The sequence below is a fragment of the Oreochromis aureus genome, linkage group 11, assembly GCF_013358895.1.
Source record: "Oreochromis aureus strain Israel breed Guangdong linkage group 11, ZZ_aureus, whole genome shotgun sequence".
NCBI classification, from domain to species: Eukaryota; Metazoa; Chordata; class Actinopteri; order Cichliformes; family Cichlidae; genus Oreochromis; species Oreochromis aureus.
The window spans coordinates 28,634,195-28,658,619 of NC_052952.1; the positions used below are offsets into that span (position 1 = coordinate 28,634,195).

The window sequence follows — 24,425 nt, forward strand, 5'->3', positions numbered from 1 at the left end:
GTTTGATTGCACTTTTCTGGGGCCTCCGTGGTTTGTTTCACTGCTCTACATTGATCGATTTCGCGACAGTTGTCCTGAACACTTTCACTCCTGCACATTCATCATATATGCTGTATACATACAGGTGTAAGTAGAATACTCAAATATCTCTGTAGGTCGTCCAAAGAATGCAGATCTCAACATGGGTATTAATATAATCATAAACACCACATATGGAATTATAAGCCAACACATATAGATAATACTAAATAAATTGTCCTAATAGCAAAGAAATGTCACAAAACATGGTTAAAGTTTATTATTTGTCTGTTTTCTACAACAGCAATTTCTTTTGTTAATACAATATGGCGAGAACAGCTGATACCAGTCCAAATTTCTGGCAGCAGTGAAAGGCTCGATATGGAATAGCCTGTTAATCTTATGGATTGCAGATGTTGTTAGAGTAAAAAAAAAGTTCAATGTGGACTCAAAAGTGCTGTAATAAAGTTAGTAAAAAAAATATCAGATGTCAACTGCAGTAACACAACTTTCTGCAAGATGTCCATGAAAAATGTAATCATTTCAATGAAAATGCACATTAATGGAAAGAAAAGGTCTCCCAGGCATCCATGTTCATGTCTTTGAGACAGATATGCTTCTTTTATTGTCGGACCTGTAGGTGGGAATTAGCTGAATGAATTTAAAAGGGACGGTTAGATCTTCCTTCCCTTATTATTCTCATGCAATCATGCAAACATGCAGGTCTTGTACTGGCACCAGCAGGTCTCTGTAATTTTACCTCAAGCCAGGTCTGTGTGTATAACAAGGAAAATAATGTATTTTGCTCATTGCACATTGTTTTAGTACTAAAATTTGACAAATACACAACCATCCACACCAAAACATGGGGCATATCCTGTGTGGTGTAACATTAATTATGACGAGTGATACAAGATTAAGTCCTTCACATCTGTGAAAAACCCCATAAACTCAGCAATCGCGCTTGCAGAGCTTCCCTAATTTATTGTTTTGTTTTTTTATCAAGACAGAAAAAATATAAAATAGTAAAAAGTTCAAAATTCAGAATCAAAGATTCCTCTATAGTTGTTTCACACATGGATCTGTGAATTTCACAGGTAATGTTGGTGATGTGGACTTTCAGTTGAAAGGTTAAAGGTCAAAGGTGAGCTGTGTGTCTGTGTTACAACAGTCTGATTCTCTGACTTCAAAACAGTAATGCTTCCTATTTTTTGTAGGATACGGGCTATTTCAGAAACAGAGCCAGAACACAGACCTGGAGCAGTTCAGGTCTTTGTAGAAGTCCTCAAACGTGCATTCTTTTAAATGGCCACCAGGGGGTGATGCATGACTTCTCGTGCTGCAGAAGTTTATGGGACAAAAAGCTTTCGGTCTGACTTGACCTCTTTAAACACTTTCCTGATGAGTTTATGCTCTCAGTTATTGATTTCTGCTTGTTACTGATATGCTGAATAAAAAATAAATCTTACAAATGTTTCAGGAAGAAGGATTATGTTGGATGTGCTCATTGGGTCATTACTCTTGTCACAATCAGCTTCAAAGCACCAAGACAGCAAAAACAACTGAGGCTTCAGAACAAGGCTTCACGCTCCACTGGGTGATCTCAAAGTAGCTACATCCATCTTTTATATTGTCTTTGCATAGAATAAGCATAAAGTATTTTACCCCATGAATGAATCAATTGTAAGTTTAATGTAACACTGGGTGAAAGTCTGATTTTAACTAGCTTGTTATCACAGCTCTGATTCAGCCATTTTGGATTAAATTCACCCCTCTGAAGCATTGAGGGATGCAAGTTTAGCTCTCTGGTTTAGCAGGCACTCATATATCTTATGGCTGGAATGCAATGTCCCCGGTTCAAGCAGTCCTGTTTCTCCTTGCTGTGTGTCCTACCCATTGACTGTAGAAACAGTCAATGGTCCTACCCTGTTTACTCTTTACTGCTAGACTCTCAACAAAGGCAGAAAGCCCAAAAGAAGATTAAAAGCAGTTTTTGCTTTAGCATGTATTTTCTAAATATATCTGTGACATGTTCAGCACAAAAATTCACTCATAACACTTTAGTTTCTGCTGTTGCACTCATGGCACTTTCAGCTGAAAATGGTTAACTGTTTGCGAAACCACCACACTTTTCAGTAGCACTTTTGGATGTTACTGAGAACCAACAAGCAACCAAAGATGTTCGATTACAAAGAGCAGCCAAAATTACATGAATAATTTGCTGCTGTTAACTGTTACTAGTCAAAGAGCAAAATGTCCATAGGATGTGCAGAGAGTGGGAGGTATTTTCCATGACATAATTATTGTAATCAGGCAGTGTATTTTCCTCTTGTTGATACTGCTCCCCCAGCAGACCACAGCATGGGCAAGCATGCTAGCAACCACTGGATATTAAAACATCTGTAGCATCGTTGATGTTGTCAGCCTTTTCAGGAAGTAAAGCATGGAATGTCTGTTCCTGTAGATAAGGTTGGTATTTGGAGTCCAGTCCAGTTTAAATTTCCAGTAGGAGCCTTTTATACTTTATGTAAGTATCTTCACTCTGTGACATTTACTAATTCAGAGACTGGCAAATAACATCATATTCCGATAATCCGTCTGTTTTCTGCAGGGACATGTATGTTTGCTCTTCCTCCTTTGGTTTCATCTTTTTTCTTGAGTTCCTGTGTGAGAAAGTAGAAAGACTGGGTCTTAAAAAAACTACCCAATGCATCAACAGAGCCTTTAAAACATGAAATGTAGGTGTACTTACTCACCAAAAGAGCACAAAGTAGATTATAAAGATGATATTGACAAGGATCGATACAGCAGCAATGGATACAAGAAGTTTTACACTCAGATTGCCTGACATCTCTTTATGCTCTACAACTTCTGTGCTGGTTACTGAAGTTTGGGAAGAAAGAAGAGGAAAGTGCAAAATTACATGTAGTATAACATCACATGATTTACACTATTATGGCACTGCCATGAAGGGTTGGCTCAACAACTTGTCAGCACTGAACTACTTCTACAACACCCAGAACATAATTGCACAGAACTGAAAGGAAAAAACATTAAGAAAACGTCAATGTCTGTGTTATTTTTTGAATTATACACAGTACATGCAAAACATTAACTCATTATCATCTAAAAACATCGGTCATCATAAAATATGTGCTAAAAAAATTGAAAGTAGGGGTCAAAACTGTAGCGCATACCATGTTTTTCAGGGAAGCTTTTACGGATGAGTAGATATTCTCTTTTTTTTACCTTGTCCATTGTTACTGACACATTCAACAGTGCTGTTGCCATAGTTTTTTGAAGGGAGACTGACAGTGCTGTTGACTGTGTGGTTAAAGACAGTAGTAGTGACCAAGTACTGAGTGTGGATCTTCAGGATCGGCCATTTACAGTTTTTCTCAGTTGCTTTGGTGCATTTCTCACAACAGAATTAAACTTTGCACAATAGTTAGTTCAACCTCCACAACATATAGTCGTTTTGGCATAACCTTGTGGCAGTTTCATGTTCATTTCGTTCAAAGGCAAATGCCTTTGGACATGAAGCAGTTGAGTAAGTACAAATATCTAAAGAATGGTCACTTTTGACTTGCTATTCATCACTATCTCCTTGCTTCTATCATGAATGTCACAATTATTTATACTTGTACCGGCTGAATAGTCATTGTCCATACAACTAATAGTCTTCATGTCATTGCTTGTGTCAGTGCACTCAAAATTGTTGAACATCTTGTCAAACAATTTGTACATCCATTTTGAAAACCCTATTTTAAGGAGTTTCCATGAAAATCTCCATAAATTACTTTTCTCAGGTGAACTTTATCTCACACTAATGAAAATTGGTGTGTGTTACTCTTACTTGCAACCAATGAAAAGCCTCTTCTACCCAGTCATAGGTGAATCGCGTTACAGTATCCCCTACTCTACAAGTATATATATAATGTAAACCAACAGACAGGATTGGCATGAGGTGCATAATGAATCTACAAAAGCTTGTGATGACATCACAGCAGAGTCCTGCAGAGGGTGGATTCGACACTCCAGAAGATACTTTCCCCGATGCAACGATAGAGCTGACATTCGCTGTGATGTTGATGCAAATATGTGGGCAGACAGACGGGAGCGTCTAGATATCAATGACTGATATGCAGCAGTGTCTGTTTTTCAGGGGGGGTTGTTTCATAACTACTGCAGTAAGGTTTACTGTCTAAGTGAGTTTATGTTTGCTGTAAAATGTTTGATTTACTGCATTTCCCCAGTTGCACAATGCTGTGCACAATTTCAATTGAATATTATCAAGAGTGCATATGAAGTGTCTTGAGTTTCCTTTACAATTTATGGTTTTCAGACTTGACATGTCATTGGGAAGCACCTACAAAGAAATCCGTCACAATGAGAACATGTTCAAACCATTTGATTTTGTGACCAAAGGTGCTGGTGTACTGACTTGTAATTGTGACAGCCCAGACACTTTGATTGATATAAGTACTTGCTTTTGATGAATATATTATCTGTTTTGATTAAGGGACTTGCTTTTGCAAGTTATCCACCATGTTTTGCAGTTTGCACTAATTGTTTTGAGAAGAGTCTTAGTAGTGGTGCAGAGATCAATTCTGTTGTGAGAAATGCACCAAAGCAACTGAGAAAAACTGTAATTGCAGGTAAAGGAAACCCTTCACTGATACACACACAGGTCAGTACCTCTGACTGAAGCACACATCCAGAGCCATCCTGGATCTTTGAAAACCCTGAAAACACACGATCAGACTCATAAAACAAGGCAAAATTTGAGTTTAATGCAAATATGAACATCAGATGCAAGATTAATACTACTTACAAGTCACAGTCACATTGACCTCTGATGTCACAGTTGTGTTTAAATATTTCGCTGCACAGATGTACAGTCCTGAATGCTCTGTTGTCACATTATAAATGACAAGTGTAGCTGATCCAGTGTCATTGTGCAGGTTTACATAGGAGCCAAGTTTTTTCCATACAGTAAGAGCTGGAGGGAAACTTTCAATACTGCAGGTCAGATTGAGATCATCACCCTCTTTAACGGTTTTATTCCCAATGATCTGAGGTTTCCCTTTATCTGTGGAGCACATTTCACTTTAATGTAAGAATATTTAAATGTTAAATCACAACCTTCAAAGTCATAAAGATACTGACAAAAAATTAGCCTGCTAATGCTAACATTGCCATTGTTAACTACAAAGTAATCTTACATGTTCTGTCTTATACACAAAGTGCCAAACGTGAGAAGTGCCACAAGTTTTAGTGACAATTTCAAATATCATTTAGTTTTTTTGGAATATCAAAAAAACTTCAAATAGCTCTTACCATAAGAGCAACTTTTGTAATGGTTCATTAAATTGATAGAAAATATTTGTCAGGAGTTCATATTGTTATGTTCCTTTTTCAAAAGAAAGTCTGTTTGTTTGTTTTTTACATTTTATACAAAGAAAGGTGTACGTTTGCATTTTTTTATCTCAGTAGTCAGTGTCACATATTTAACACGAACTTTTACTTTTACACTTCTAACCACAGATTTTTATTTCCTTCCCCATTAATGAGAAATGCATAAAAGAAAAAAAATGTGTATTTTTTTTAACTTTCTGAGTGTCTTGCAAGACTAATGCTGATACTGCAAAATTCATTTAAAAAAAGTCCATTCGAAATCGTCAGTGTACTCACAGTTTACATTCAAACCTGAAGTCTTTTCTGTAGTCGTTTCACCTGTGAAGTGGATTTTACAGGTGACATTGGTGTTGTGGTGTTCAGCTGAAGGGTTAAAGGTCAAAGTTGAGCTGTGTCTCTGTCTGAAAGCAGTCAGACTCTCAGTCTTGAAATCAGTGCTGTTTCCTATAATGTAAGATTCAGTCCCTCCTGCTCCTCTCCATGTCCAGGTGATTCCAGGAACAGATCCAGAGCAGAGACCAGGAGCAGTGCAGGTCAGTGTGGCCTGCTGGCCCTCTGTCAGTGTGGGAATCATTACTGTGGGCTTCTGAATAAGACCTAATGGAAATACTGGGCATTAATGAAATCAAGTGAAGTTCTTAAAGTTTATTAACTACTTGGATTTGGACTCAGATAATAAGATATTTAGTGAAAATGGTTAATGGCAAACACAAGTTTTATCATGAACTGCTTCAGTTCCTACCAGCTACCATAGAGGTTAACAATTCCCCCCCAAAAATGAATACTTCATTAAGACCATAAAAATACTAAATATGTTATTGTACAAGACTGAATATCATTTTTCTACATTGTTCTTAGAATAGCTTTTCATACCTTTAACAGAGACAGTTACTCTCTGACTGAATGAGAATCCATCTTGTTTTCCATTCAGTTCACCAGTAACTCTGAGCTGATATGATCCAGAATCAGACTCTTTGAGATCATTAATGATGATGCTGCAGTTTTTCTGACTCACATCAGGCTCCAAACGTGACACTCGTCCTTCAAACCCAGGCTGGGCTTTTTTGTCAGTGTTTTTGTTGCTGTGAAATATTATGTCAGCATCACTACATTTTGTTTGAGATGCTTCACATTTGTACCAAATTATATGTTTGGGTGTAAACTCATCAGCATTAGTGAAAGAACACGGGATCACAACACAGAGTCCAGCCTCTGCTGTTAGTTCTTGCTCAGTGAGATTAAGACAGTATCCTCTATCACAGTGTTTTTGCGCCAAGGCTGAGCCACCTGTTAATGCAAAGGGAAGGTAAAATGTAGGAAAGGGTAAGAAACATACAAAGACAAAGAATATTTAGTTGACAGCAGTAAACCAATAAACACAATATCTAATTAAAGATATTACATTGCCCATAATACTTATTTAAAACAGCACAAACACACATAAAAATAACAATATACAGGTTATATAAAGGAGAAGATGTAAACCTGTGTCAGCACTGCCGTCTCTCACAGAGAACAGCAGAGTTGCCCAGATGAGAACAAACATCATCAGCATTCGATGCTCGACAAGTTCAGTCTCTCGTTCCAGAGAATAACTTGTGCAGGAGACGCAGTAAACTTGAACATATTAAAACAATGAAAAAGTCAACAGTTCACATCACTCAACTCGATAAAGGCTCCTGTCTTTATTCTTCTCTCCTCACTGACATCTGGTGACTTTTGAAACTGAAGTTTCTCTTCCTCACCTTGTCTGTTTCTTGCTTATTCTTGCAATCACATTTCCAGAAGTTCGTCATTACACCATTTTATTACAGCTACTTCAAAAAGTTTTATGAGTTCAGTTTTATTTAAATAACACCAAATCGCAAGTACAGTCACCTCAATGGTCTTTATATTGTCAAATAAAGACCCTACAATATTAGCGAGAATACATAAAGCGTACATACCTTTTATTTTTACATCACTTCAACATCCTACACGTATTGCATTATTGTATTGGCATTAATTAACTGCTTTCCTGCTGGTCCATATCTGCATATATTAAAATAGTAAAGTGCATTATAAAAAAGTTAATTGATAAAAAATAAATGCATTAAAGAACTTGAAGAATTAAAAACAAAAACTTTCCCTCTCACCATTTCCTTATTTCAATAGATGGCCTCTTTGACAACACTTCTTCTGTAGTATTCTTAGCAGTACTGTTTGATGTTAACACTACTGAGCTCTTTGTATTTGTGAAAATGTGTTGTTGTTTTTTTTTTGGTTTTTTTGCGCTTGAGCTATGAGGCGGTAAACATTTCGCGTAAGAACCATGCAACAGTTTGGTGTGTGTGTGTGTGAGGGAGAGAAAAAAGAAACTGACTATGACACTATAAAGCTGCTTCCACAGGATGAGATCATTTGCATTATATGTATCAAAAATAATTTCCTGTCTTTCCCACATTTAAAAATTCTGAGGTTTGTGTAATAAAATTATATTTTAGTATTAACTCATTTTGCACAAGTTTTGAAATGGATAGCAAAAATCTCATCAGGTATTACAGTCTTAATTAATGAGGCAAGTTTAAAAAAACACTGGACCAGATCTGGATTTACAGAACCTGTGGACATGATGCACAAAATGATCTTAATCATTGTCTATGGCAAGGCCTTCAACTGAATAACATTTTCATTGTCCTTAAAGGTCAAACGGTGTAAGTTAAATGTTGTATTTATAAAACACTGCTCTGAAAAATCAAACAAACTATGTGATCTCAGCACCATCCTCATCTACACTCATTCAGTAGGTAAGTGTTGTCTTCTTCTCCACCATAGTTCAGAGACTGACCAATAACATTATATTCAATTAGTTTGACTGGTGATTGACAGTTGTAATCTATTTCTAAGTCAAGTTTACAGCCATTATCCAACTATAACTGGATTATTGGTGATTAAATTTTATGTAGCTCTCAGTCTGACCATCTTCATCAGTTTTCACCTGTTGCTTACAGCTCTGTCACCAACAGATGTGTCTTCTCCTTTTCATTCTTTGTGGGATAGTTTGCTGTTCAATAAAAAGCCCAGGATGTTTCCTTGACAGTACAGCAGGAGTCATACAGATTACATAGATCATACTTGATATATATATAAAATACCTACCATACGACAAGACATCTTTCGGTCATCTGTCATATTTAATGAATGCATAATGGTCTCTTAATATCATCAGCATTGCTATATAAAAGCCTTTGCATTTCCATTTCCATTTCAAAAAGATAGTGTGAAACATTTCTTTTTATATGTTTCCCATTTTATCTTCTTCTTCACTTTTCTCTCTTCACTGATGTCTGCTAACTTTATAAACTGAAGTTTGTGTTCCTCACTTCTCTTTCCTATCTCTTCCTACATTACTTCTTGCAATGAAGTTTCTTATCACACTATATTGCAGACTGGCTTTACAGTTACTATCTTATATCAGTTGTTATCTTATATATGTAAATGTTCACCACTGGCTACATTGTTTCTTTGTTTTTTCTAAAAAATCTTGTGTAGCTTATTTTTATATCATTTTAACATCATACTTATATCTTCATCTATTAAGATAGTAAAGAGTAATGTAAAAAGGTTCCTTGAGAAACATGGAATTCCTTAAAGAATTCAAAAGAAACTTCCCTTTCCCTCAGCATTTCCCCATTTCAACTGCATACAGCCGCTTTGCAAACACTTCTGCATATTTAAGCATTTTTTGTGTGCATGCATGTGTGTGTGAGAGAGAGAGAGGGGGGGGGTTGACTATGAGTCTTTAAAGATGGCCCCACAGGGTCGTAAACACCAACATTACTTACATTAAAAAGTATTCTTATCAGTTATTTTCACCTTTAAAATTTGGTGGCTTAATTTACTATTTGACTGCAGATGTTACTGCAGAACCTCTGGACATGTCTGCACTGAGAGCTTCCTCTAAAAGTGATGTTTCCTGTAACGCAAGATTCAGTCCTGCCCTTCTCCTCTCCAGGTGATTTTAGATCCAGTAGACAGACTAGGACCAGAGCAGGTCAAGTGTTGTTTGGTGTCCCTCTGTTTTTGGAGGAGAAGCACTATGAGGTTTAATTAAGATCTAGGAGAATATGAAGCTTATATGAAGCTTAATAATCAGTTTACAGACTAATATTGGCTTCAGAGTAGACACATTATTACTTGCATTAAGCATTTTGAAATACAAACATGAGACAAGACATGTGCACTTCTTGGTAGATGAAAGTTTTGTCTGTACTGTACTATGATCATATCACAGTATAATCACAGTATAATTGTATCACTTCATGCCTCATAGCAGGAATATAGAAAGGAGATCAGATTCATCATTTGTCTTTCAGGGTTATTAGGTTATAGTCGTGATGAAAGCTGTTCAAAGGGAAAACAGGTCCTTGCTTCCAGAAAGAGCTTCTGCATTTGTGCTTTGCCTGAGCTTGGCTGATATTAAAAAGAGAATAGTAAAATAAAAGAAAAAAATCTGTCATTGTACGGTTGATTTTCAGAAATATTACAGTTTCATATTTTAAAATCATTCCACATATAGCAGTTTTCTTTATGATTTGATGAGGCTTAATTATCATTATTGTAATTTAGCTGAGCCTACTCTTTTTAGATCAGACACATTAATTATCTAATACATTTACTGTAGATTAACTATCTGCTATCATTGTTCATACCTGTAACTGTGATTTTTGCATCAAAAAGCCAATGTAGTCCTGAACACTTTCACTCCAGCACATTAAGCACACCTGTTCACCAGTATATTGTGATTGTTAAACTGTTGTGGATAGAAAAATAATAAAATATCACTCAATATGAAGCTCTTCTCTATAAATGTACATCTCTATATGGACATTGCTATAAAAACAGACACCAAATTTAGATTAAAATCTCAAAATCTGTTGATGAAAACATGATACTACCTAACATGAAAACAGAATGTAGCTGAACTGTCAGACATTTATCACTGGATAGTTAGACACTGCCCTCTGCTGGGCACATGAGCCACTCTAACTTCTGTTTCAGCATCCTGATAGCAAACCATGCTACATGTCTGTTCTTTACAATAGCAATCACTTTTGTTAAATGCAATACAGTGAGTGAAGTTATGCTTTTGCCCTTATAACAGCGGGGGCTGAACTCATCTGCCATGATAAAAATGTAGCAAGCACATTTCTTGGTAGTAATTTTAGTTCCCTCTCTATTTCCCCATTTGTTCCTCCCTACCGACTCTAATGCTAACTTATCCTACCCACTTGTTAAACCTTGATTATATTTTCCACGTCTACAAGACTTCAAGACGTATAACAGGAATGACTCCTTGGGCGTTGTGTCTCCATGTCTATGTCTGCGACAGAGTATTACTTCCACCAAGGAGGTTATTTTGTGGTAGTGTCTGCATGTCATGCTGTCTGTAAATATAAAGCTGGAAAAGTTTTGAATGCTTTCTGATAAAACTTTGTAGGGGTGTAGAGTGAAGTCATGCTAATAATCCATTAAAATGTACATCCACCAAGGTCTTGAAGGTTAATTTTATTGAAAATGGTTGAAAATGGACCAAAAGGCTCGTAAGTTAGAGACTATTATTCTTACAGGTGTGGTGTGTATTGTCAACATATAGAAATGACCGTATAAAATTGAAAACATCATGCTATGTTTGACCTCTGACCTCTCCTTCAAGCTCTGTAGATTGATCTGAAGGTGATTATAATGCTATATAGAGCTATGTGCAGATTTTTGCTGCAATTATTTGTATTGACAACACATAGGCATATATAAAGACTGATATATGGAAATTCTAAATATCATGTTAGTTTGGACCCTTTCTTCATTAAGGTCAAAGTTTCATTATGTCAGACTTTCATAAAACGTATTTTATCTTTAAAACTATGCTAAATATTCTGCTTCCTTTGTTTGCATTGGAACCTTTTAGGAAATGATACACTTGTATATGGGAATTCTAAATATGACTTTAGTTTGCATCTAAATATCCTATCAAATTTCACCTCTGATCTCACTTTTACATTTCACTTTTGCTGTTATTTAAAGTTGACCCCAATATGTATTCTATATTTAAAGAATAAAGTTTTACAAAGATGAAGAAAATGAGCTGCCTGGTGAGTTAGAAACATCCATCCATTCACTTCCGCTTATCCTTTTCAGGGTCGCGGGGGGCGCTGGAGCCTATCCCAGCTGTCATAGGGCGAGAGGCAGGGTACACCCTGGACAGGTCGCCAGTCTGTCATAGGCCACGCAAACACGGGGAGAACATGCAAACTCCACACAGAAAGACCCCGGCCTGATGGTTGAATTGAACTCAGGACCTTCTTGCTGTGCGGCAACAGTCCTAATCACCACGCCACCGTGCTGCCTGAGTTAGAAACATACTGCAGTTTTCATGTCCAGTTACTTGCAAATCAATACATATTATGCATTACATATTCATACATATTTTCATATACAAATTACACCACTATTTCCTTAAAAGTGAATACTCTTCAGCAAGTGAGCTGCCTTGGCAGAGGTTTGTAGGTTGCAGTTTTGAGGTTTGTGCTTTTTGTTAATATCAAAACTTTTTGTTCAAAAACCCTTGGCTACAGTACTTGAATCAGTTTGTGTCAAGTAATACTATACCAGACAGATTTTTACAATCAGTGATACAATTACACTCAGAAGAATCACCATGTTTACAAAAATAATTCAGTGTATTTGTATGAATGTATCCCATAGTTGTTATTGTTTCGAGGGGGGGTTCAAACATGTTGACTGGCTTGCCCTCTTGCTTCCTTTAGTTTCCTTTTTCAGTTTTCTTTGAACAGCTTCCATTAATTACATTATTGCTCCAGGAGTCCTGTTCTTTTCATCTGATGCAATCTTTAATTTTAAATGTGATCTAGACTTTGATGTTTGGTTATATCATACTGGTTTCTTTTTCGAACCACAGTATTGTCGCTAAAATTAATTACCCTGTGATCCCTTCTGCAGTAATGTCAGTATTATTATATTGCTGAAAAACATGCCCGTTCATCATTTGCTTATGCCTATCCTGCCACACACTGATAGTCTTTGAGACAGGTTTGCTTCTTTTAATGCCAGACCCGTAGGTGGGAATTAGCTGGATGGATTTAAAATGGAAGGTCTGGTCTTCCTCCCCTTGCTATTCTTTCTAGACATGCATGTTTGAGAAACCTTTTACTGGAACCAGTGGGTCGCTGTAATTTCAACATGAATTCATGAAAAAAAATATATATATACATACTCATCTTTGCCTCCTTCTTGAAAATTTCAGCCAGCTGTCTCCAAATTATTGCAAAAAAAACAGCTCTGAAACATCCAGCAGTGCCAGTTCTAGTGCACTATTTTGCATGGAGCCTATATTTTGCAGATGCTAGACATAATTAGCACCAACAGCAAGTCTTTTTATTGCTACAGAGAGGTGGAAAAGTACAGCAAACCAACCAAAAATGCAAACTTAGGAAATAGTATTTCAGGATTAGTTGTATTTTGTGCCCAAGCAACAAGATCTCCACACTACTGGAAGATGGTTCGCAATTTCTTTTAACCTGGTGGTGATACAGTATAGACATAGCCACCTTTTAATATTGAGACTGAAAATAAAATCTTCTTTGGGCACAAATGCTTGGTAGAAGTTGGGAAAAGTATGCAATTATAACACATACTTGAGATTATCTGTGTGCCAAGTCCCACCCCCGAAGCATCTGCTTCTAATGTTATCAAGCCACTAAATGGCTGAACAGAAGCAGTAATGGATCGTGTGTTTCCAGATTAAAACATTAACAAAACACCACGCTTGCAGGCTGGATGAGCACTGGAGGCTTAATGTATTCGACTCTATCTGTGTATAGATTGTTTGTGGCACACAATCTTGACTTGTGGGGTATGATCATGTTTTGTTTCTTTCATTTTCAAAAGTTCTTTAGCCATTAAAAGAACTTAATCAGAGAAATAAAACCAATATGTGACATACAGTTTTGCATTTCAGAACACCAAAACAGAATAATAAACAGACAGAAACTAGTTGTTTTCTATCAATAAACAGCTGTTTCCATACGGTGTTGTCTTTGTTTTATTTGTATTTGCAGGAAACTGAAGACAAGTGAATTTGCTTGAGGCATCAAGGACTTTTTTAAACATAAAAGAGCAAGCAAACTACATCATTGGTGACAAACCTACAGTCATTACAACAGTGCAGAGACTGCAAACCCTGATCTAAATTATTTTGCCAATCATAAATGTAGAAACAAAAACTATAATAATTATTATGATCACCACAAAGTACTGGACATACACATTTTCTTTACAGCACACTGAGGCAAAGATTAGGTAAGACACGTGATATTTCTGCTTTAAAAATAAATAAATAAATAAATAAGAATATGAGGAGATCGGAGACAGTGAATGGTTAATGACTGTGCAGGCAGGCAATTTAGGAATGCTAGCTTGCATATTTGGAACCCTTCATCTATAATTTAAGAGAACAGTGTCTTAATAAAAGGCCAGCATTGATTAAAAGTCTTAATCAGTGAAATTTAATAAAAAATTGTCTCGTTTCTCATCATAAAGCTACAGGTAAAAATTATACCTGCATATTATTACCAGAACCGAAGAGCATCCAGTTAGAAAAACGTCAGGTCTTTCACTTCTAGTTAAAACCAGACGTAATCTGAAGTTTCATCATCATGGTTTATTCATTTTGACAGAGAGATTCATTTGGGTTCAGTTCAGTTTAACAGTTAAAACTGAAGTGCTCCTTATAATGTATCATTCTTTGTTTCACAATGCCTTTCCCCTCTAGAGATGTCTGTACCTGTACAAAATTACTGTAGTTTGAGGCCTTTACTGGATTTTTATTATGAAACCATTTAAACACAGCTCACATAAAACTTCAGTCAACTTAATCCATCATTTTAAATGAGACAGCCAAACAAACCAAACCAAATTTCATAATAGGATTTTATAAAGCTTTAGTCATAATATTTATATCCAAAGAAATCTTAATCTTCACGAAGAGATTATTTCTCCATTTTTTTTTCTTTTGTTTTCCACTTGACTTGACACTTTAACAATGTACATTAAAAATTGCATATTTGCTATTCTGTGTTACATTGTTAAAATCAATCTGAAGTACAATAAATACCTATTTAAAACAAAATTACAATCAATATCTATAGTTTCTTATGCAAAATGATAGGGTATAGGGAGTTATGGCTACAGTGTGTGTGCCAGTCTATAAGACATGGTGTAAACTGACAGGTAGTAGGCTTCTTGGTTTGTTTAGATCAGTTATGAGGTTTGGTCTGTACTAACTAAAAAGCTACACAATACAATGTTCTCAACTAGCTTCAGAAAATCTGAGGCATGGTGCTTCAAAGGTAAAGATTGCTTCCATTAAGCTATTGCTCGCATTAAGGGTAACTTATGACTCTGTAATTGGAACTAAATCAGTACCATGGACCAAACTCTGGACATCGTGGTTCCTGTGAATTTGACCATTTATTTAAAAAAAGAGAAAAAAACCCTGTCTCTTGTGAGTTAATACATTCAATGGATAAGCAATGCTAAAATACTAAGTACTCCCTTAATGATTAATGGAAACAATACAGAAAACACAGCCTTTGATTTAACTTCATGTAGATTCATGTAGTCAGAGGTTGGGAACTGTTTTCTAACCTTCTATTAAGACAGTGTTCAGTCAGAGTGGCTGAGTGACGTATGACAAAACTGCTTTTCATTTGTCAGTCTGGCTTTTCACTGCTGTTCAATACTTGAATGTGTACCTGCTGGCAAAAGAATCATGCAGGATGTTTACTGTACAAACTAGAATCCCTTTCACCATCAATATACATCAAATTAATATATTATTGACACCATCATTATCAAGTTAGACTATTAGTGACCTTTAATAATACACCACAGGTTCATCAAATGTCATTGAGTAGCACAACCAGATGGCTTGCCAGCATGACCTTTTGCCATTCAAACATTTGACGCAATCCTGTGAGAACAAAGCACCGACCTCTAGTGAGGCGATGCTGAAACTTCCCAAAGACCCCAGAAATCAGTGTCTAGTGATCTTTCAGCACAATTTGAATACACACACCCATTCATACATACACACATTGTCTATAGGAGATAACACTTTGGCCACTCACAAGCAAGTATGTTGTGCTTTAGGTCTGTATTTTCTAGTTGACTCGAATAATTGTGAAGACACACGTGCATTGTGGAGAAGAAGTAGAAAATGAGACACTTTGCTTCGGCCACAGTGGAAGAAACCCCCTCAGATCTCGAGCCATTCTTGGCCAGAATCAAGGTTTGACCTTTTTCAGAACTGGAAAGTGTGTCGCTTAAATTTACAAACTTACTATCAGAAGTGATGGTGACTTTTTCCAGTGAAAACGAGAGGCTACTGTGTCACAGCACACATTAAATACAATTATGTAGAATCTAAAGGCATCTCCTTTTCTCACTTCTGACAGTTATCTTCTTAGGACATAACAAGAGAGGAGAGGGTTCGCTCTCAGTACATAGACACACATAAAGATAAGACAACAAAAAGCAGTTACTCCTTGCCCTGATGCTTCGACTGGCAGCAGACACAGTGACAGTTAAAAGATGGAGAGCAAACAGTGAGACAGACACAACAGCAATCAAATGGAGAAAAGAATAAAAATATGGCCACCGTTTAACGCTGTGTGTAGAGACAATGTACTGCAACTTGAACTAGGCTTGAAATTAACGTGTGCTTTACATTGTCCAGTTGGTGTTGCTCAAAACCACCAGAAATACCAGTTTTTCCTAATGGTGGTATGTGACGGGGGATCCCATGGAGGAGGGGCAGTCCATAGCGGCGGAAACTGCCACAGAGCAGAAGATTACATGTGATAAATTTGATAAAATGAGGGGGGAACAAAAGAGTCGTATGCAGAGTAAAATCCAGGAGAAGAGGTGGGGTTATTACACAGTTTACGGGGCAGATGATGTGTGTAATATAGGGCTGCCACTGCATCTCGCATAGCCGAGGGATCAGGGAAGGATCGCGATTCATTTGGCTTTGATTTCTGTGTAGTTGCTGCCATCATCCCTCCTCCCTGAGGCCCCCTCCCTGGACCTTGCCCCGATAAACTCCAGGGAAGCGTAATTCAGCTCTTGCCTCTCCAGTCCTGCCATAGAGCCCACAGATTGAAAATCCCCGTCTTCTCCCTGCAAACAGAAACACCGTTTAGCGGCAAAAATCAGCGGCAAGGTGCCAGTGACACCTCAGATTGCAGAAGAGCGCAATAGACACTAAAGAAAAGATGTTAGTGATTACTGGTCGACATACTGAGAGGGAGTCTGAGATGTTTCCTGTTAGACTGGCAGTTTGTGTTAGCAATGAGGCAGCCATGCAGAAGGCAGTATTGGAAACAAACGGCAGTGTACAGAACACAGAAGCTGATATGCGAGGAGATGCATCTGTCACTGAGGCTTGTGTTTTTTGGTTTTTTGGTTTTAATGGGGATTTGTAGGGGAACCTTACCGTAGTCTCCTCTAGAATGGAGTTAAACTTTGAGCCCAACAGCTCTGTCTTAAGCTGTGCAAGAGTTAGGGGAGAGAAAAACACACAGAAAAACGCAGAGAAGCGATGAAAGCAAGAGAAAAACAGTGTTTGGAAAGGTCATGGTTGGAGCTACTAGACTGCTAGTGGGACAGATTCTTTCTGGTACCTCATTTCAGAGGTTAACACGGGGTCTTATCATGACTGTACGACTTTTTCATTACACAAAACTTTAACCCCAAACAATCTGAGAATGGTAATCCAACCCATCCTCCATCATAATCATAATCATTGACATCAACATGTCTCACCACTTTCTTCCTCAGATTTTGTTTGTCCTTCTTGACTGCGCTGTAGTACAAAGCTGGGTTCTCCAGGACCACGTCCTGCCTAGGGTTGCCATTCTCTCTGGGGGACGGAGTCACATAATCAGACTCGGTCTCGACTGCCACTAACGCAGGGCGACACGCCAAGCCTGGGCATCCATTTTAAAACAACAAGCTCTGTAAGGTTATGCTGGAGGCCAACCGTGGCTGTGAGTGACGTGGTTATTTTATGGGTTTAGTCGCTGAGATCATACCCACTTCAGGGCCAGAGAAAGCTTGCAAATTTGGTGGTCCAAATATGCCTTGAGGCAAAAATAAAGCACTTTGGTTAAGAGGGCTACCCAAGTTGTATTTAGCATAGCAGGTCAAGGATACAGAAGCAGTGTCAGAGCAGGGAATCGTGCCTGCAAAATATAAGGTTAGTCCAGCTTGCTAACCAACTCCACAAGGCAGCCAGTGTAGATCTCCAAGGATTTCAACAAGGACTTGTCGCTGCAAATGAACTGAAATTGCTCAGGAGAAATAATTCTCGCGTCCACATCAGTCCCACATTCACTCGTATACAGTGTGCAACGATGTGTTTTAGAATGGATGACTAGGCTTAAGTGTTTCCTTGGATTTCAGAAAATGCTTAGTAAGGAAATTGACTACTCCTGCCTCGCAACGGCTTCTCCATTAGTTTGTCATTTATACTCACTTCTTGTTGTTGTGACCAACATATCTAACTGCTGCAATGATGAAGGCTATGACTGCCACTCCTCCAATGGTGCCGACTATAACTGCCATCATGTACTTTTCTGAAAATAGAGGTGGTAAAAACAAAAATGAAGTGGAGTGAATTACTGTAAACTTCATTGAGTAACACATGGAGAAACTTTCCACCAAGCAAACAAACCATATACACTCACTGGCAGCTCTTTTAGGTACATCTGTTCAACTGCTCATTACACAGATGTCTAAACAGCCAATCACATGACAGCAATTCAGTGAGTTTAAGACCATGTAGACATGGTCGAGTCAGCTTGCTCGAGTTCAAACCAAGCATCAGAATGGGGAAGAAAGGTGATTTTGTATTTCAGTGACTCCGAGTATTTCAGAAAGTCCTGACCTATGGGGATTTTCCCACACAACCATGTTTAAGGTTTACAGAGAAAGGTCAGAAAAGAAAAGAAATTATCCAGTGAGTAGCAATTCTCTGAAAAAACGATGTGTTGTTGATGCTAGATGTCAGAGTGTGATAGTCAGGCTGCTTTGTGCCGATAGGAAGTTAACAATAACTAAAAAAAACACTCATTACAACCAAGGTAGAAGAGCACCTTTGAACATCTTGAAGAAGATAGACTACAGCAGCACAAGAACACACAATCAGCTAGAAACACGACTGACGTTACAATACACAAAGAAGACTGGAAAAAATGTCTGGTCTGATGAGTCTCAATTTCTGCTAAGGCATTTGGATGTTATGATCAGAATCTGCCCTGTCAGCAGTTCAGGCTGTGGCGGTGGTGCGATGGTGTGGGGGATATATTCTTGGCACACTTTGAGTTCCTGAACATTGTTTAAATGCCACAGCCTACCTGAGTATTGTTGCTGACCATGTTCATTCCTATGTGAGAACAGTGTACTCATCTTGTGATGGCTGCTTCTAGCAGGATAATGTCACAAAGCTCAAATCATCTAAAACAGGTTTCATGAGAGATGCTATCGTGTCAGTATGGAGCAAAACTGAGGAATATCTCCAGCACCTCCTGGAATTAATGCTGGTCTGAAGACAAAAGGTGGTCCAACCTTGTTTTATTTATACCTAATAAAGTGGGCAGTGGATGTCGTAAGTATTTATAGCATAGTATAGAGGATTTAGGTATAAAAGAAAATATAAAAAGAAGAAAAGAGACTTAATTTTTTAAACTGCTGACCATTGTGGAATTTTTAACTGCTAATCAAATAGGAGAAAACTGTGCTTTTTTTGTTCGGATCCATTTTCTGTAGCAAATCAATAAACATTTAATTTATGGAAATGGGTCAATGTAAGTGGAATTGATTGAAAATTAACTACGGTGCTTAAGTTTATTGTAATTAGTAGAAAAGCACAAAAATTTCCATGCCTTAAGCTTCATGACACATAAGAGGAAATAGTCATAACCAGGCATTGCTTACGCATAAAGTATCGATAAATGTCAGAAAATATCATCTGACATGTATTAAAAGCTTTATTGTAGTGTCATATCAATTTAAATAGGATGTGATAATAGTGACACAATCCAACAATACTTAGTGTCAAAACTAAATACTAAGTAAAGTTGTCTACTCACTCTCTTGCTGCAGCTCCAGAAGTATGCTCTCTCTTCCATATGCATTGGAGATGCTGCAGTGGACATTGACAGCAGGGCTGCCGTTGTCGACCCGTTCGCCTTTCTCCCGTAGCTTGATCATTCCTGTGGACGTGTGCCCGTCTGTGTGCGTGTAGAAGTTGTACCGGCCGTCTGTTTCGTTGATGGTGATGTTCAGGTCAGGCAGGTAGAACTCGATAGTGGGTTCAGGGTTCCCTGTGGCCATGCAGACACACTGGACACCTTCCCTCACCACTGTGCACTTTGACTCCTCCAGGAGCACAGGGGCATCTAATGAAGGAGGGCAAGAGATGATTACATTAGATAGCTGTTGATGACTAGTAACATTAACAAATTTCATTTAAAGTACGTTTTTACTCAAAGGAAAGAAGAAGTTTTGTGGAGTTCTACAAAGTGCAATTCTCCATACAGTTAGCACATTACCGTGCATTGGAAGATTACACACACGTATCTCTTGCTGCCATCATGCTTTATTCTTTGACTTAGTTTTAGACCCTTTAAAAATATATTACAGGAAAGTGACGCACTCACACTCGACAGTGATGTTGAGGGAGCTGCTGGCTCGCCCATGCTCATTCTCTGCCAGACAGCGGTACTGTCCATCTCCCTGCGGTGTGATTTCCACAATCGTCAGCACCGACAGCTCATCCGCAGTGATGGTGCCCACCAGTTGCCCATCCTTCAGCCAGGTGAGGGTGGGTGCTGGGCTTCCCTGTGTGCTGCAGTGCAGGGCCAGAGTGGTACCCTCTACTACTGTAATGGAGTCATTTACCACAGGCTCATGGGGAGGATCTGCAACAACGAATGGTAAATGGTCTGTATTTATATAGCGCTTTCTAGTCCCTAAGGACCCCAAAGCGCTTTACATATCCAGTCATTCACCCATTCACACACACATTCACACACTGGTGATGGCAAGCTACGTTGTAGCCACAGCCACCCTGGGGCGCACTGACAGAGGCGAGGCTGCCGGACACTGGCGCCACCGGCCCCTCTGACCACCACCAGTAGGCAACGGGTGAAGTGTCTTGCCCAAGGACACAACGACCGAGACTGTCCGAGCCGGGGCTCGAACCGGCAACCTTCCGATTACAAGGCGAACTCCCAACTCTTGAGCCACGATCGCCCGCGAAGAGAAAGGCGAAGAGAAAATGAATTTGTTATGTTTACTATTCATATAAGAAAACCTCTATCTCATCATTCTTACACAAGGTCGTCCTTCATTTCAAAGGCACAGAATTAAATAAAACCCACAATATCTTTTTTTTTTCTTTTGGACTCACAGTGACCTAAAGCTCACTGTAAAACAGTGTGAAGCCGTAGAGCCATGACTACAGGTTCATGACTATGATTGATCTTTTTGTTATTTTGATATATCTAAAAATATGCAATACAGATTTTGAGCAGGTTTTTTTAGTACATTCATTTACTGCAGTATTGCAGTGCAAGTTGAACTGGCTGAAACATTGTGATATCAAAATTTTTGCCTTGTCTCACCCAATGTTTGTACTGAAACAAAAAGAACATTTAAGCTGTATCAACCAGATACATTGATTTCCCAGGACATTTTATTGTTGTGCCATTACCTAATGGTGGTTATTAAGTGAAATGTTCTCAGTAAAGTGGGAATGGTTTGGAAATCATTGAGCATCTATAACTTCTTGTTGTGAGTCCTGTTTAAATGAACTGTATTATGAATCCACACGGGAGGTTGACATTCAAAAGATTTTCACTTATGCTTACAAATGCTGGGGTCGGGAGTCATTTGTTATCTCAAAAACTTACACTTTACAGCCAGGTAGAGTGAGGTGTTCATGATGCCATAGCCATTGTCCCCAACACAGGTATAAATTCCCTCATTTGCAGGTGTCACATCATCTAGCGTGAGGGAAACATTGGATGCTGTGTCCCACAGCAGCTCTTGGTCTCCGAACATCCAGGCGATCCTGGCAGGAGGGTTACTGTCTACCTCACAGTGCAGCGTCACAGAGCTGCCTTCCATCACCTCTGAAGAGGCATTCACCCACACAGAGCGTGGCGCATCTGCCAGGAAAAATGTAACAGGGAATTTATTTTCCAAGAACTCGGATGATGTCTGCAAGTCACAGAATAACTGGCTCCTAAAAAATGATTTAATCTTTTCAATAAAAGAACCACAAATCGACAAATTTACATCAAATAAAGACTGAAGCTTAGCTCTTTAACTTGAGGGGACTTCAAAGTAAATTATGTCAAAATAAAAGTGAAAAATGCAGATTGATGTTTTGTACTAAATACTGTACAAGCACCAGATATTGTTTTCAACCATGCTAGTGACAATTTTAGTCAGCAGTTAGCTGAAGTGGTTCAGCAACGTTTAGATCGGTTTTGCGCAAAATGAAAGTGAAGTGAACAATCATTTATAATAAGAGTTCACACTATGGTAATTTAAACTGGAATATTTTGTACTGTTTCATATTATTGGGATTACTGCTACTTCAGATTTGTCAGTGTTGAGAAGGTTTATTCATCTATCACAATAGGAACAGAACAGAAACTGCAAAGAAATGCTGTCTTGATCTGAGGTCATTCGGTACATGAGATTTAGATGAAAAAAAAGTCGTAGGCTATTGTTTTCTTGTCATCTTCAGTGACTACATAAATACTATCTCAGCACCTTTGAAATCAGCTGTACTATGTCTCTGTGTTCACTAACAATTCATTTTAGGCTCTTTGGTTATTTTTTTTCTAAACCATACAGATATATCTTAATGCATGTTCAATCAGCCAGGTAAGGGAATCCCAGAAAGCTGAATCCAGAATCAACTTTCTGACATAAAGATATGCTTGAGTTTGAGATCTCTGAGAAAAAGATCCACTTCAACTCACTTCACTGCAAACTGTCAGGCTCAACATCCCGTTTGAAGCCATACTGACATAGTGCAATGCTTTTCAGTCTTTCAGTTTGATGTTTTTATTTTTTTACTTACACTTGACGTCTAGAGAGATGAACCTCTCGTAGGCTAGTGTGGTGTTGGGGTAATAGACCCTGCAACCTAGAAGCTGCCCATTGTGCATGGGCCTGGGTGTGAAGGTGAGGGTGTTGGAGAGGACTGCTGTGTTGCTATCTTCCACGAGGTCAGGGCTGAATTCTGGGTCGGGCAGGTAGTCTGTGTACATCCACTGGATTTCTGGAGTCATGTCTGGGCAGTTATCAGGAGCATAGCATGTAAGCTCCAAGCTCTCGTCACTAACAATCTCCTCTGGTACATCGATGTTGGGCTGATCTGGAGACAGAAATATAAAGGAAAAATATGATTGTTATGGCATTTTTAATAGCTATAAATTTTTAACTATAAAACGACTTCCTATCATCCTGTCATCAGTCACTTACCCAGAACCTTGAGCTCAGTGAAATCGGGGTATGTATAGATGTTGGCTCCACCGAGGTCTGCACGAAAGTAGTATCTCCCCGAGTGCTCGGTGCCAATGTTGTTGATGAGCAGAGTGCAATTCCTCTGGTGCAGATCTCCCAGCAGCTTGGTTCGGCCCTTGTAGCTCTCATGCACAACGTCTGTACGTGATTTGAAGACTACAGGAGGGAAGAGTTGTGGGTAGGGCTGCCCAAAATACCAGATACCATGAATGCCACGGTTCGGCCTTATTCCAGACGGATACATAAACGTGCAGGGGATGACCACACAGGAGTTTGTCATGGCTGAGATATCCCGAGGTAACCAAACATTCCACTGGCAACTGGCATCTGGGGGAAGAGACAGAGGCTCAGTGGACTCTTCAACATACAAGATACAGATAGGAATACTACCTGTCTACCATCATGAAAATATAGAAGTAAAGGAATTTATTACCATTGATGAACAACAGCAGTGGTAGGAGCAGCTCTAAACACCACATGGTCTCTGCTCAATGCTGGACCATAGACCTCTGAAACAGACACCATGCTGTCAGTCATCAACAGAAAAACATACACACATACATACACACAAATATCACGTTTCCACCACTGATGCTGCTGCATGACTCACATGCCGCACAGACCTCTAAGAAACAAATTCAAGATGTTCTTAATGTTTCACAGTTTCTTGCTTTTATAGTATATCATAGCAATCCTCTATCAAAAACCCCAATATGGAACTTTTCAGTAAAACAAAGAAAAACAAAGATCAGAGTATCAATTGTATCAATGTCCTACAGATTTTACTTTTTTTGTCTGGCACAAAACATGACATGACATTTCTGAGATATTTAGTGTGCAACATGGACCACGCATTACAGTATACGGACTGAAAAGTGTCATTGACATCCAATAAGATAATACATTCCTTCTTACTATACTATGAATACTAAAGAAAAAAATAATAATGTCAGTGTCCTTTTTGTCATGTCCTAAATTTAGAAGATGTGGAGCTAACACTAACTTGAGCTATGTCTATGAATATGTATATTAAGTGCAGCTAGTGCTGCTTGCAAAGGCTCAGTCACAAGTGGGAAACTGCTCATCAGGAGAGTTTTGGCTTTTTATCAGATTGGGTTGTGGTGTGAACATTCTTAGAAAGAAAAAGCACCTCGTATACAAGAAGTAAAAATAGATCTTACTGTTTTGAACTACTGTGGTTTTACCTTGAAATGCGGATGGTTAAAACGAATGGAACGTCTGAGAACAAATCTTCAGCAGTTCCACTAGAGGGTGTTCACTCACACCCAGACAGCTTGACAGCCTTCTTCTCTGTGGAAAGAAAG

General features: G+C 38.4%; 2 protein-coding genes and 1 long non-coding RNA gene across 5 annotated transcripts; all 3 read right to left on the reverse strand.

The window, feature by feature from the left end:
* Positions 1 to 2,613: 2,613 nt before the first annotated feature.
* On the reverse strand, positions 2,614 to 3,338 carry LOC120442636. Its single transcript, XR_005614831.1, has 3 exons — positions 3,216 to 3,338; positions 2,775 to 2,901; positions 2,614 to 2,681 (listed from the first exon to the last, which is right to left on the reverse strand). It is a non-coding gene; the product is annotated as an uncharacterized LOC120442636 (long non-coding RNA).
* Positions 3,339 to 4,709: 1,371 nt separating this feature from the next.
* Positions 4,710 to 7,232, reverse strand: LOC120442732 (sialic acid-binding Ig-like lectin 14). The gene is made up of 5 exons (XM_039619878.1): positions 7,144 to 7,232; positions 6,310 to 6,518; positions 5,713 to 6,033; positions 5,013 to 5,110; positions 4,710 to 4,763 (listed from the first exon to the last, which is right to left on the reverse strand). The coding sequence occupies exons 1-5, from the start codon at positions 7,230 to 7,232 to the stop codon at positions 4,710 to 4,712; spliced, it is 771 nt and encodes a 256-aa protein (XP_039475812.1).
* Positions 7,233 to 13,526: 6,294 nt separating this feature from the next.
* On the reverse strand, positions 13,527 to 24,412 carry LOC116325143 (myelin-associated glycoprotein). 3 transcript variants are annotated; one of them, XM_031745962.2, is made up of 11 exons: positions 24,306 to 24,412; positions 23,534 to 23,609; positions 23,059 to 23,427; positions 22,655 to 22,951; positions 21,471 to 21,728; positions 20,217 to 20,477; positions 19,647 to 19,955; positions 18,032 to 18,131; positions 17,320 to 17,416; positions 16,991 to 17,044; positions 13,527 to 16,674 (listed from the first exon to the last, which is right to left on the reverse strand). In XM_031745962.2, the coding sequence occupies exons 2-11, from the start codon at positions 23,577 to 23,579 to the stop codon at positions 16,516 to 16,518; spliced, it is 1,950 nt and encodes a 649-aa protein (XP_031601822.1). In that variant the 5' UTR covers positions 23,580 to 23,609; positions 24,306 to 24,412; the 3' UTR covers positions 13,527 to 16,515. The 3 variants fall into 3 exon arrangements, with proteins under 3 accessions (XP_031601822.1, XP_031601823.1, XP_031601824.1); XM_031745963.2 differs by lacking the exon at positions 16,991 to 17,044; XM_031745964.2 differs by lacking the exons at positions 16,991 to 17,044; positions 17,320 to 17,416.
* Between the last annotated feature and the right edge of the window lie 13 nt (positions 24,413 to 24,425).

What these genes read in the sequence shown, in the direction of transcription:
- LOC120442732 (XM_039619878.1), bottom strand. Translation starts at nt 7,232, where the DNA reads ATGACGAACTTCTGGAAATGTGATTGCAAGAATAAGCAAGAAACAGAC. An exon ending in AGTAACTGTCTCTGTTAAAG is followed by an intron (nt 6,034 to 6,309) that starts GTATGAAAAGCT and finishes TATTTCCATTAG; the next exon opens with GTCTTATTCAGAAGCCCACA. An exon ending in TTCAGGTTTGAATGTAAACT is followed by an intron (nt 5,111 to 5,712) that starts GTGAGTACACTG and finishes TGTGCTCCACAG; the next exon opens with ATAAAGGGAAACCTCAGATC.
- LOC116325143 (XM_031745962.2), bottom strand. Translation starts at nt 23,579, where the DNA reads ATGTGGTGTTTAGAGCTGCTCCTACCACTGCTGTTGTTCATCAATG. An exon ending in CATCTCTCTAGACGTCAAGT is followed by an intron (nt 21,729 to 22,654) that starts GTAAGTAAAAAA and finishes TTTTCCTGGCAG; the next exon opens with ATGCGCCACGCTCTGTGTGG. An exon ending in GTTGGTCACAACAACAAGAA is followed by an intron (nt 17,417 to 18,031) that starts GTGAGTATAAAT and finishes TCCGTCCCCCAG; the next exon opens with AGAGAATGGCAACCCTAGGC.